Source organism: Paramisgurnus dabryanus, chromosome 14, assembly GCF_030506205.2.
Source record: "Paramisgurnus dabryanus chromosome 14, PD_genome_1.1, whole genome shotgun sequence".
NCBI classification, from domain to species: Eukaryota; Metazoa; Chordata; class Actinopteri; order Cypriniformes; family Cobitidae; genus Paramisgurnus; species Paramisgurnus dabryanus.
Genome location: NC_133350.1, coordinates 19732696 through 19746901, shown reverse-complemented (window position 1 = coordinate 19746901; position 14206 = coordinate 19732696). Strand labels below are relative to the sequence as shown.

At 39.7% G+C, this 14206-nt stretch overlaps 2 protein-coding genes across 7 annotated transcripts in view; one reads left to right on the top strand and one right to left on the bottom strand.

Annotated features, from left to right (window-relative positions):
• The window catches only part of magi1b (membrane associated guanylate kinase, WW and PDZ domain containing 1b), a 155521-nt gene extending 148423 nt beyond the window's left edge, over positions 1-7098 (top strand). For 5 of the 6 annotated variants that reach the window (XM_065241473.2, XM_065241471.2, XM_065241472.2 and 2 more), the window contains exons 22-23: positions 2544-2682; positions 5238-7098. In XM_065241473.2, coding sequence (XP_065097545.1) covers positions 2544-2682; positions 5238-6406 — 1308 coding nt within the window. In that variant the 3' untranslated portion in view covers positions 6407-7098. Of the gene's footprint in view, positions 1-2543; positions 2683-3893; positions 3974-5237 lie in introns of all 6 variants that reach the window. The other variant, XM_065241476.2, reaches the window with a different exon arrangement.
• A 3773-nt stretch (positions 7099-10871) lies between these two features.
• rhol (rhodopsin, like) lies at positions 10872-12419 on the bottom strand. Its single transcript, XM_065241477.1, has one exon. It carries the CDS (start codon positions 12162-12164, stop codon positions 11103-11105), a length of 1062 nt encoding a protein of 353 aa, XP_065097549.1. The 5' UTR covers positions 12165-12419; the 3' UTR covers positions 10872-11102.
• Positions 12420-14206: the final 1787 nt, after the last annotated feature.

The following is a 14206-nucleotide window of genomic DNA, read 5'->3' as shown; positions in this document are numbered from 1 at the left end:
TGTACATATAATACACTATATACATTAACAGAATATACTATATATAAATACTTTTTTTTGCAATGATCACTCACAAATGTGGTGATCAAACACTTAAAATGACGTGACAAAGATATGTAATATAGGCAGGTGTGTTTTACAAGTTAACAATAAACTTTATTATCCAAAATGATTCTGATATAAGTGCACAAAACAGTAAACTTGACTAATTATAAATAACTTTAAAACACAAACAAAACAAAATACATATAACTTAAATGATTGTCAGTTTTGACGAGAATAATGTTATATTGGGCTTATTTTGAAAATGGAAACGTATAAAGTCATTGTTTATTAGCTTTACAATAAGTTATGTACTTTACAAATTAATTAGAAATTTACCGTTAAGACGACAATGCTTGACTTGCTGACAACATAATGATGTAGGCTAATGTCTAATGTACTGCACAACGTTTTTATAACTGTGGATTCACACCAGCCGCGGAAGAGGCGGCAAGCGCGGATGATTTACATGTTAAGTCAATGCAAACACGCGATTAGGCATCCTGCGGCGCGGTACACGCGGTAGCCGCGGCGCGGATGTCGCGGAACGCGCGGAAGGCGCGGGGCGTTCCGGGCGTTCCGCGCGAATTGAGCGTTGCCGCGGGAAACGCGCGAGTTCAAAAATCTGAACTTTGGCGGAATTCCGCGCCGCGTTAACCAATCAGGAGCTTGCTGTAGTAGTGACGTGATTACAGGAAGCGAGCGGAGTGGTGTAGTCTCCGCGGAGTCGCAGAAGCCCCTCCCATGACGCGGATTTCCGCGTGAATTTCTCGAATGACTAGAATTTCACGCGCGGCGTTCACGCGCGGATTAAGCGAGTAAACTCAAAATGTTCAAGCGGCAAACTGGACGCGGTTCACGCGTTTTTGCCGCCTCTTCCGCGGCTGGTGTGAACCTACAGTAAACACGAACCCACAGTGTTCTGCCGGGACTTTAAACTTTTATAAAACTTAGCGTCTTCTCTCCGCCTCTTTAATTTAACGAGGGTGTAAAGTTGCGCGAACTTATTTAATCAATTGCTTTGAAATGAGCATGTTCAGTAACAGCACAAGCAGCTGGACTCCCACAGACTGCGCGGCAGTTAAAGCGCGTCCTTTCTCCGCCTCGCGTCATTTCTTCCGCTTGCGTTTTAAACAACTCGCAAGTGGACAAAAGAGACGGATTAAAAACACCAAATGTAAACCGGTATGTGTCTTTCTCGCCCACTTATAATCCAATCGACCACAGCGCGTCTTAATACCAGGTGTAAAATGTTGTGAAGAAACCGCGTGGCTGCCTCCACCTGAACTGAGGGACTTACTGAAGTGAAGGGGGGTTGGCTGGTGTCACCATAGATATGTATATAAAGGCTAGATGGCTCGTCCGCGCTGATGGCCAATTGAGTTGAACGTCCGCATTTTGGCGGCCATCTTAGGACAGGGCGCTCGCTCACTCGTAGCATCGAGTTTTAATGATGCAGGTACTTTTAAATGACCATAACTTGCTTAATTTTTTACCGATTTTCAAACGGATTGGTTTGTTATAAACGTCAAAGATGTACCTATGACACTGAATACGTATACTAAAAATAAATAAAAAATTCATGAAACATGTTAAAGCATCCATAATTATAGCCACGTTAATAACGTTTGTAAAAAACCAAACCGTTTGTAAATCCGTCAAGAATTCAGCAAGTTACGAGCATTTTAGTTGGCGTATGTCACTCACCTTCCGTCCACAGCAGCAGGGAGCAGCACTATGGCAGCACTGACCTAAGATGGCCGCCAAGTGACGACACAGCTGACTCCGCCTTGAGCCATCTAGCCTTTATATACATATCTATGGGTGTCACTACAGTGAGTGACCTGGGTCACCATTAGCAACCAGTAGGGCGCACTCTGCTGGACAAACAAGTTCTTACATCTTTCAAAAGCATTTAATGTCTTCTGTAAGGAACGTTCATATCGGCTTCATATCTGCAGCTTATAGGCCGATACAGATATATCTGCGACAGGCTCATATCGGCCGATAAAATCGGCAAACCGATAAATCGGTCGGGCTCTAATGTAAACGCAGTTTTCTGCATAGCCGGTTTATTGATTTGCATGTAAACTGGTTTCTATAATAAGCAGATTTTTGATAGTTATCCGCTGTGCATTTAAACAAACTCATTATAATAGAGAAAATGAAACTGGAGACATCAGCTGTCCGTTAGCATCATTGCAACGGAATGAATTTCAGGGCTGTTGTGTTGAGCTCAGCGAGTTAGGACACCAACTCCGTGAAGCGTAGCAAGCTGTCAGCCAAAGACCCATTTTTTGTGGAAATCGTATATTCCCCTGGCGACAACGGCTGACGGATAACCGGAGGCAGGGAAGAAAAATAGAACAAAGGAAATTTTCCCTTCATCTTTCCCGTGCATGACAATGTTTGCTGAATGTCACTGTTGTAGATGGCCGAATTTAGTTTTGATAACGCTTTATATTTATTCACTCTGTTCTGGTTCTGTCACACACTCTCAGGTCGGAGATGAGATCTTGGAGATCAATGGCGAGAGCACCAAGGGCATGAAGCACGCCCGTGCCATTGAACTGATCAAAAACGGTGGGCGAAAAGTCCACCTGGTCCTAAGGAGGGGCGACGGCTCCGTGCCAGAATATGGTGGGTCAATCTACGAGAACATCCCATTCTCCCCTGTCTTCAGTCCGTGAGATGTCCCTCAACGGCCACCTCTTCTTTTCTGCGCACTGGCCCTCTCCTCTGATCTCCTACCGGGTGACGGGCCTACCACTCGCGCCTCTCTGCCTCTGTACACCGGGCTAGCCTAGGGGACTTTGGGATATGTGGCTTTTGGGTGTTGGTGGTTGTGGCACAAGCTTTTCATAATACTTCACGAGCGAGGAAGCAGACCGATTAACTTGTCTAAAACTGGATATATACGTTTATTGTTTTTCAGAGGAAAAATTTGATAAACTCCTTCATCCATTCAGGAGGTCACTGAGTTGTAACATATTTATGATATTTATTAAAGGTGAATGTAAGCTACTGAGAAGGGTGACTCGATGACTGCAAACGCATTCTGGTATCATTAGCCATTTCAGCTCACGATACTGTACTGTCCGACATATTCACAGGTCTTTTTGCACGTTGTACATGTCAACTGCTTCTTTTTGCGATCTCTGATGGTTCACCGATTCATATAGGAAGATATGCGTTCTTTCATTTACAGACAGAAAAGCAACTCACTTATTGAGCATAATGTCAGTGCCGCATGATGTCAGTGAATATCTTAATGTTGTTTCTTTTCATTTTCCATAATATTTATGGAAAATCCATGTACTAATTTCCCACAGTTCATTTTTATTCTTTGCCATTTAAAAAAAAAGATGTTCATTCATGTATTCTGTCGAGTTCAGAATGTGATATATTGTCCTTTCCCCGCACCAACATGATATCTCTGTGAGGTTGTATATTTTTATACCATTTTGTACTTGTTTTTCTCATTTTTCTCTTTCATGTCGCATCACGTTTATTTTCTTTATGTAAACTGCTTCAGATGATTTGTGTGTGTGTGTGTGTGTGTTGTTCTTGTTAAGGCATCTCTCTTTAAGGGTTAATTTGCTGCTGAGCGTGTATGTGTGTGTGTGTGTGTGGTTCTGGATCTCTGTTACCGTTGATTTTTCACTTAAGGGTGGGGGTGTTTTATGGACAATCTCTATCTTTGACTAATTGATAAAATAAACACTGTTTCCATTGCAAAAGATCATAACTCTCTCATGATTGTTGTTTCAGGGATCTAAATATTCTGCTTCTCTTTCTCTTTTTTTATCTTATCTCTTTCTGTTGTTATGGGCTCTTCCTTCCACCCCTAGCGATGGTTGCTCCGCAAGTCGCTGCTTGTATGAGATCTGAAAAGACAGGAGAACCTGCTTTCTACCAAAATCAGACCACGGTTTGTAGATCCGGTGTTTCGTCTCATCACATCTCTGGCGGTTCTGTGTGCTTCCACTCAACTGTTCTGTCCCCCGCAAGTTCATTTACACAGAATGCATTGCCAGTGCTGTGACCATACCTGACATTGTGATCTGAATGAGTGGGTTCATTTTTTACATCCGACAACAACATCCCCACAGATGCGAACGTTTTCATCAGTGAATGCAGTTGTTTAATTACTTGGTGGTGTTAATGTTGATTTTCTCGTCATTTTTTTTTTTGTGAACGTTTGCCACCCGGCAAACACGGTCATGGGTAACTTCTTAAAAGGGACACGCCACTTTTTTTGAAAATATGCTAATTTTCCAGCTCCCCTAGAGTTAAACATTTGATTTTTACCGTTTTGGAATCCATTCAGCTGATTTCCGGGTCTGGCGGTACCACTTTTAGCATAGCTTAGCATAATCCATTGAATCTGATTAGACCATTAGCATCGCGCTTAAACATAACCAAAGAGTTTCAATATTTTTCCTATTTAAAACTTGACTCTTCTGTAGTTACATTGTGTAGTAAGACCGACAGAAAATTAAAAGTTGCGATTTTCTAGGCAGATATGGCTAGGAGCTATACTCTCATTCTGGCGTAATAATCAAGGACTTTGCTGCTGTAACATGGCTGCAGCAGGCGCAATGATATTACGCAGCACCTGAAAATAGTCCCCTGCTATTAAAAGTAACCTAGGGGACTATTTTTGGAAAACCAGCTGACCCACTAGTTACCAGCTTATGCTGAATTTTAGTATGGTTTGGATTCCTCCTAGGATTTATCTGAAGCATGTTAGGTTTTCTCTTAAAAAAATCTGATATATTTAGCTCAAAGTTGTAGTTTTTAACATCTTCAGAGAGTCATGGAAACTGCAAGTTTGAACAATATACGCACATCAGGTTTGTTACATCCATATTACCTCCATATCAGGCTAATTATCCACGGTTATCTTTCACAAACCAGTGCATCAGTTTTAACAGCGTTTTAAATGCATGTGTTGTCATGGTATCAGATTAGTATCATTATCATCTACATCAGCACTAATGCTGTATCTAATTGCTGCTTGAATAATTGGCACATAATTTTCTTCAGTCATTATCACATTCAGTGCCATTACAGAGACACTGGTAATAATAGCTTAACCAGCAATCGCTTAAAGTGCGAAAAGCATATCTATGTTATGTATTAACATGGCATTTGATCAGACAATGTTACTCAAAATTACTCGTATCTTACAGACGGCATCAACGACGGCAACGGCCTCGGCCTCGGCGCCAGTGCACAAACTGTTTCGCAAATGAACGCAGCTCCTCCCGAAAGACGGCCCCACCCACCATCGGAGTCCAGCTATCCACCAGACTTTCACAAACCATCACGATACGACGACCAGAGGTCGCGGGAGCCGGGCCACCGGGAGCAGCACGGCCACCGGTCGAACCACCGCCACAACAACAACAACAATAGACACCGATCGCCAGACAAGAAGAGCGGGAATAGGGGTTACGGAAGGGATGGTGGAACTTCGAAGCCTCACAAGAAGAAGAGGTCTAGCACGGATCATCATAAAAACCGCAATCAACATCAACACCAGAGGCATCGCTCCCCGGAGAGGCGCAGAACTCGGAGCGCCGAAAACACCTTGGACAGCCGACATGGCCGTAGATATGGGCGTTCACCCGACAGGCACCATCATCGTCGCTCTTCTCCTCCCCGCAGGCACAGTTCACCTCATCGTTCCCCCCACAGATCCGGTCATCGGCACAGCTCGCCTCACCGGCATAGATCACCCTACCGTTCCCGGCACCAATCTCCCTCAAGGCGGCCTGCAGCTTATTCGGATGAACCCTACAATGGTGAATCGGACCCAGGGCTGGATGTGGTCTTAAAGGAACCTCCTCCTCCAACTCCTCCGTCTCGCCTCGAGAGTATTCCGGCTTTTAGGGAGCTCCCGGCCATGGACAGGCTAAGTCTGGAAGACACCCTACCGAGGGATCCTCCGGGCTACTTCGAAGACCTTTCCCCTATGGAGCGAACCTACCACCAATCTACCCTTCTCCGTGGGCCGTCCCGTGACGACACCTTACCCCGCCTTAGGACACCCGACTCCGATTCAGCCTTCCGGAACTACAGTTCATTACTGAGGGGACGTTCTCCGTTAAGAGGTGAGGGCAGGCAGGTTGGATACCCTAGAGCCGAGTCTCCGATTGCCAGCGCGTACCGAACGAGGAGTCTCGGTCGAGAACTGACTCCCGTTAGAGGATTCCCAGATGAGGAAGAGGAGGAGGCCAGATCCCAGCCGAGTGACTACTACAGCACGCTCCGATCCAATTACAGTAGAGCCAACAACAACGCATATGAGCCAAGGAGGAAACCCTATAAAGACAGCCCCAAAGACCTCAGCATCTAATGGAGACGGACACCATGCGCAGACCCCACACGAGCCTTCATCCAAGGACTGCGCGGACCCTGGATATTAAATTATTTGTTTGACGTCTGGTGTTTTCTCATGGTTGAACATCTTTAACTCTCAACAGCAGAAGAATGATTGCTTTTTCTCTCCATTAAAAGTCATTTTCAGTTGTTTATGACCCTTTTTATAAATATGCTAGCAGTTCTACAGAGTTTGACAACTATGTATAAAGAAAACGATTATGTGCCTAACAGTACCATTCTTGGTGTTTCTTTGTTTTTCTTGGTTTTGTTTAACAATGGACAGCCTTTTGGATTACTGTTCAATTATAAAAACCTTCAGTTACAGAGAGCCCCTCTCATGCACCGAGCAGCTCAGTCAATGTGGTGCTCAGACATCTACTGTGCATGTCTTACACTTTCAATGTCCTCTCTCTCTCTCTCTCTCTCTCTCTCTCTCTCTCTCTCTCTCTCTCTCTCTCTCTCTCTCTCTCTCTTTTCTTTCTCTTCCCCAGTGCCACTGTTTTTTAGACATTTGACCAGAGTATAGCACAAGCCTGCATTTGTTTGTATATTTTTGACAGTTTGCAGTATGTGTACATTCAGAGGTGATCATTTTAAAAGAATGAAGGGATAATGAAATTAAACTATGATGATAATGTTCAGAAAATAAAACAATATATATACACATTTTAATGGTCTTTCTTAATTCTCAGCCTCCATGTGAGGTTTCAGAATTAACACTTGGCAAGCATAAGAAATGAGTGAAAATACTTTGGTGAGAAAATGAAACCGGGCTACTGGCCAGCTGGCTAGTGACTTTAGCTCATAACTGACAAGTTATATTTCTGAAATATATTTTAACACTAAATGAGCACTAATTTGCTACTAAAGAAAATGCCCGTCATTACTTTTGTGTCTTAAAACAACTTCCATCCTACCTTTTTATTCAGTGTTTTCTTTATAAATAATCCTATGTGATGTAAAGAACATTCTGTGCAAATATAACCAGAGGCGGACACTACTTGAGTATTTTAAGTAAATTTTCAAGCATCTGTGCTTTAATCAGAGTGTTTGTCTTGCAAAAAAATGTACTTTACTAAAAAAATTTCACTACATTCTAAAGCATAGAATCATCCTGTGTATTCCTTTTATATTGCATATTCAAATTGATTTAATACCTAATTACATAAACATTGTGTACTTTTACTTTTCTTGAGTAAAAGTACAAAAGTACTTTTTACTTAAAGGGGCCATGGCATGACAATCTGACTTTTTCCATGTTTAAGTGCTATGATTTGGTCCCCAGTGCTTCTATCAACTTAGAAAATGTGAAAAAGATCAACCCAGTAACTTAGTTTTGGTAAACTATTCTCTACAAGCACACGAAAAAATAGGTCTTTGAATTTTGCTCTCCTTATGATGTCATAAGAAGCTCTTATTATAATAATACCACCCCTTAATCTGCACTATCCAACCACAGCACTGCCATTTAGTACAGAGAAAAGCACAATTGAGTTTTACTTGCAACAAACCACCATCATTGTAATCAGTGTTTGAATTTCTTCAGCTCATTTGCATTTTAAAGGACACACCCAAAACGCCACATTTTTGCACACACCTACAAAGTGGCAATTTTAACATGCTATAATAAATTATTTATATAGTATTTTGAGCTAAAACTTCACATATGTGCTTTGGGGACACCAAAGATTTATTTGACATCTTAAAAAAGTGCCATGGCCCCTTTAAGTAAAGTAAAAAAAAAAAACTATGTTAAATGTACTTAAATATTAAATATAAACCAAAAACGTAAAATTATAAAATATAGCGGAGTAAAAATTATGACAATATGCTTTGGAATGTATGTTTTCCACAGAAAAAAAACGCTGATAAAATACGAATACTTAAAAATGTACTTTTATGTAGAAAGTAAAAATACTTAAGTAGTGTCCACCTCTGAATATAACCTTGATATCTTTAATATTTACTGAGTAAGGTCATGATTGAAATCAATAATTGATATCAAACTTTGATGTTCCTAATCTCATTTAGATTGAGACTTTAGCCTAAATTTTATAGACAGGATCTCAACTGAAGTAATCTTATTTGACAAACTGACACTTTTTTTCACAAATATGCAACTTTTGCAAGAAACACAATAATGCCATTCTCTCAGGGCATCAAAATAATGGCCATTGAGAGACATTTACACTGCTAGATTTTCTCATGTGGGTGTGGTGAAATTCAATTTAAACCTTGACTGAGACGTAGAACATGGAGGAAGCTGACTAGTTAACAAGTGGAGTGGAAGATATCTTGGTCTGTAAAATATTCAGTGTGTGTGTGGGAGGCAGAGACGGTGTTTAATGCGGTAGATTCTTCACTGACACTTTGCCAACACGTCTGAAAAAAATCAAGAAGAGAACAAAGACTTTATCTTCTTGGCAGTTCAAAAGGTGAAGGAAAAGAGATTCAATAAACTACCCACAGAGTCAACTTCTTTCTCAAAATCCAGTGAGAACTGATCCTTTTGGGTTATCGGATGAATAAGACGGAGCTTTTCTATAAGTGAATGATGTGAATACTTAAAGAGAAGTGCATTAGGTCTGTTGTGTACCACTGAAAGGTTATTGACTACTTTGGGATAAGGATTGATTGCAACCTTTAATTTTTATATAAAAGGGCAGAATGTCAAGCATTATTGACCTTTAAAGTATATCCTTTATGTTTCTTGATTGTATTTGGAAAAAATAATGAAACTAATTCAATGTAAATAGAATATAAAATGATTATTAGGATTAGTTTATGAGCTGCTGGTTTTATCAGGTCAATGTATCAAACAGGTGGATATTTAAAAGGGGACATAACATGAAAATCTGACTTTTTCCTTGTTTAAGTGCTATATTTGGGTCCCCAGTGCTTTTATCAACCTACAAAAATGTGAAAAAGATCAACCCAGTAACTTAGTTTTAGTAAACCATTCTCTACAAGCATGAGCTCATGGAAATGTGTCTCCCCTTGTGATGTCAGAAGGGGATAATACCACCCCTTAATCTGCAGTTTCTAACCACACCATTGCCATTTAGTGCATGTTTAAGGACACACCCAACACGGCACATTTTTGCACACACCTGCAAAGTGACAATTTTAACATGTTATAATAAATTATCTTTATGGTATTTTTAAGCTAAAACTTCACATATGTACTCTGGGGACACCAAAGATTTATTTGATATCTTTAAAAAAAGTCTTGTGACATGTGCCCTTTAATACTAAAATATGATTTAGAGCTATCTAATGTAGCATAACAATGGCTTAATTCAACTTAAAATTGCAAGGTGTTAGTTAAGATATCTGGTGTGAATGGATGCTATTATGACCTCATTTTAGTCCCACTGCTGTTTCCAGGAATAGGAGGCCTACATCTTGGAGAATGAAATGGATGTAGGATACAGACACATACAACTGTTACCTTCTAATTTCGTATGCTGACTTCCAAAAATCCTGATTATAACAAGAAAATTCTCTCTACACTCTTAAAAAGGTTCTTTACGATGCCATAAAAGAACCATTTCTGTCTAAATGGTTCTTTAAAGTGATAAAAGGATTATAAAAATGTATAAAGGAAATGGTTCTTTAAAGAACCAAAAAAGGTTCTTCCATGGCATTGCTTTGAAGAACCTTCAAGCACGTTTATTTTTAAGAGTGTATCTGTCCATCTATCTATCCATCATCTCATTTTCATCAGTTATTGAAGGTTTGTGAATTTGTATTCTGTTGTACACCGAGGGGAGGGGAGTATAGGAGGTTTCTCGGTTGCTATAGTTACCTCAAGGTCATTTTTACAGAGTTGCATAGGCGTCTGTTGTTGGAAGGCACAGCACAAAAACGGTTTAGAAATTATTTGACAACACAGTGAAGGTCGCAGTACGTTGTTTAATATTTTATTATATTTGCATACTACCACAAGACAAGTCAAGTTTGCCGTTTAAAGTCATTGTAATGCATATAGCAATACTGCACTTAATGTGTTTAAATAAATACTAAAAACTAAATTGTCCCTTACATTTAGTAAAAAAGAAATCTTTTGTTCATTCATTTATTTATTATGCTTCAATAATTTAGCATGCCTCTTTACACACAATACATTTGCATTGCATTTTAAATCAATTCAGGACACGTTGTTCATTCGCACTTGATTTGGGTTGACATAGAGAAAGCTTTTCAATCCTAACAGTGCGATACTAATGCTGCATGACTGAATTATACATTTTCTCTTGTTTGGTGATGATTTGTCACCACATTAGTTTGAAGTACTTTTCTTTTTATGCAATAATATAACTAATAATTGCATATACACTGTCAAAAAAATAAGGGTGGTACCTTCAAAGATTCATTTTTGTACCCCAACCTAAGGTCCTATTGTGTATCTTAAGGAACAATTTTGTACCAGGTAAATTTTAAATTAACTGCACCTTTAAAGATACACAATAGATCCTTAATGTACATAAATTTTAGGGTACCACCCCAGTCTAACAGTGTGTATATAATTGCACAAATATTTAGTTACCTACCCAGTCACATCTGTTTTGATGTGACCACAAACACTCCATCTACCCTTTCTGAATGTTTCTTTCAAAAGTATTTGTAAGTTGCATGCAGCAGAATAGTACGTTTTGTATAAGTGGCCTTCAGGCAGTGGATGCCGAGCTGGAGGACACGGCTGATTTATCGGTCTTGGAGGAAGAGGTGGAAGTGTCTTCATCTTCCTGGAAAGGATCTTTACCAAGCACAGTTAATAGTATAGAGTGACGAAACTGTTTGTTCATACAGACGTAAATGAGTGGGTTGTAGAGCGCGGAGCTTTTGGCGAAGAATGCTGGGATGGTCATAAAGACGGGGCCAAATGCACTGCCTTGATGGGTGAAGATGTACCAAGCGACGCTGGCATAGGGTAGCCAACATGTTAGAAATGAGATAACCATGATGACGACCATACGGGTAACCTCACGCTCCGCTCTCTGGGTAGTCTCAGATTCCTGCTGCTGGGCGGCTGCCACCTTGACTGTGCAGAGCAAGCGGCCATAGCAGAACGTAATAATGATAAGAGGAATTGAGAAGTGAACGATGAACATGTAGATGACAAAAGACTCGTTTTCAGTTTCAGGATTTAACGTATAATAATCCACCCCACACGAACACTGCAAACCCTCAGGGATATAACGAGACCATCCGACGAGAGGGGGTATGGCACAAGAACAGGCCATTATCCAAGTTAAGGCGACGCCGAAGGTGGCATGGACCTGCCCGAAGCGGAATTTCGTGAAGGGCTTGCAGACCACCACCCACCTCTCAAAAGCCAAGACCACGAGCGACCACAGTGCAATCTCACCGCCGAGCGTTGCAAAGAGTCCCTCCAGGTTGCATCCCCCACGACCCAGGACAAAATATCCATGCATGGACGTGTAGAGCGTTGTGGTGAATCCTCCAAACACCATAAAGAGGTCGGCAACAGCCAGGTTGAGAAGGATGTAATTCAGAGGTGTCCGGAGTTTTGTGTTTTTGACGGTCACGTACAACGTGAGGAAATTCACAGGGATGCAGGTAATGATGAGAAAGGCCATATAAGCAGCAATGCAGTAGAAAGCCCACGGTGATGCTAAATAGAACTGCGGGTACTCGTACGGGCTGCGTACCACGCCGGTCACATTGGACATGGGAACATAAAAGTCTGGGCCTTCTGTTCCGTTCATGACAGTCAAATTGTTTTCTTGAGCCTGTTGGATTGTTTGGATTGAGGTTGCTAAAGTCTGGAAAGTCAAGCACACGGCACTTGGATTCCTTTATAGGACAGATTAGAGATAAGTGAATTTAACCGGTCAGCAAAATATGATTCAGACAATGCTTACAGTAATCTCTGCTTGCACTTAGTACGCTCACATAGTTGTGTGTGTTTGTGTGCGTGGGTGCGCATGCGTTCGTTTGTATCTGTGTATTATACAGATAGACAGATAGATAGATAGATAGATAGATAGATAGATAGATAGATAGATAGATAGATAGATAGATAGATAGATAGATAGATAGATAGATAGAGAGATAGAGAGATAGAGAGACAGACAGATACGAACGATAGATAGATAGATAGATAGATAGATAGATAGATAGATAGATAGATAGATAGATAGATAGATAGATAGATAGATAGATAGAGAGACAGATAGATAGATAGATAGACAGATAGATAGATAGATAGATAGATAGATAGATAGATAGATAGATAGATAGATAGGCAGGCAGACAGACAGACAGACAGACAGACAGACAGACAGACAGACAGACAGACAGACAGACAGACAGATACAGGAGATAGACAGATAGACAGACAGATAGGTAGGTAGGTAGGTAAACAGACAGGCAGGCAGGCAGGCAGGCAGATAGATAGATAGATAGATAGATAGATAGATAGATAGATAGATAGGCAGATAGATAGATAGATAGATAGATAGAGAGATAGAGAGATAGAGAGATAGAGAGACAGACAGATACGAACGATAGATAGATAGATAGATAGATAGATAGATAGATAGATAGATAGATAGATAGATAGATAGATAGATAGATAGATAGATAGATAGATAGATAGATAGATAGAGAGACAGAGAGACAGATAGATAGAGAGACAGATAGATAGAGAGACAGATAGATAGAGAGACAGATAGATAGATAGATAGATAGATAGATAGATAGATAGATAGATAGATAGATAGATAGATAGATAGATAGATAGATATTTTGATTGGTGTGGTATGTGTGTTGTTATTATTATTATGTTGTTGGGTTTTTTTTTACAAAATATTAATATCATCACCATTCTTTTATATAATATTATATTTCTTGTTGTTAGTATTATTACTATTAATAATAATCATCATTATTATTTATTATTATTAAGTTATTATTATGGGCTTTAAAAATATTCTTGTAATCATAAGAATCCTTAGAATGATTATTGCTATTACTACCACTTTGCTACTATTATTACACAATATGTTATTATAATTATTATTACATAAATATTTATTATTATCCGTTTCATGTATTATTATTATTATTATTATTTTGCTTATTATCATTGCTTTATAACAATACTATCATCACACAGACATACAGATATAGATAAAGTTATATACCATCATCAAAATTGCTGTTTTGTTTTGTTGTTTAGTGTTCTGCTTAACTGTATGTTGCATGTTTTGCACTTATAATAAAAAAGACAGACAGAAAGACAGACATAGACAGACAGACAGACAGATATAGATAAAGTTATATGTTCTTATATTTCAGTGAACGTTCGTTCCCAGAAGGAATTTACCTCAGGAAAACAATTGAAGGATCAACACAGGTGCACCCAGTAGTCTACTTACTTTTCACTACAAGTCTAGACCAATTTCCTTGTTTCAATTCAAATCCTTGTTATGGGCTTCTTAAATGTGCTTATGTATTTCTTCCGAAGAGTTGGGGAGAAAAGAGATGAGACGATAATGAGGCTAAACGTTAACAGGCAGTTAATGCCAGTCTTGATCAATAGCGTCCCATGCGCCATCTTGTGGCGAATCAAATATCAGCATTTAAAACTACGTCATCAGAATATGTTTACCAATACGTATTATGACACCCTGCAAACGCCTGTGAATGAAAAAGCATGTGCTTCATGTTAAACTACAATAATCTACCTCGATCAATTCCTCATATTAGGCTATATGATCATCCAACAGAGATAATATCTGTCACC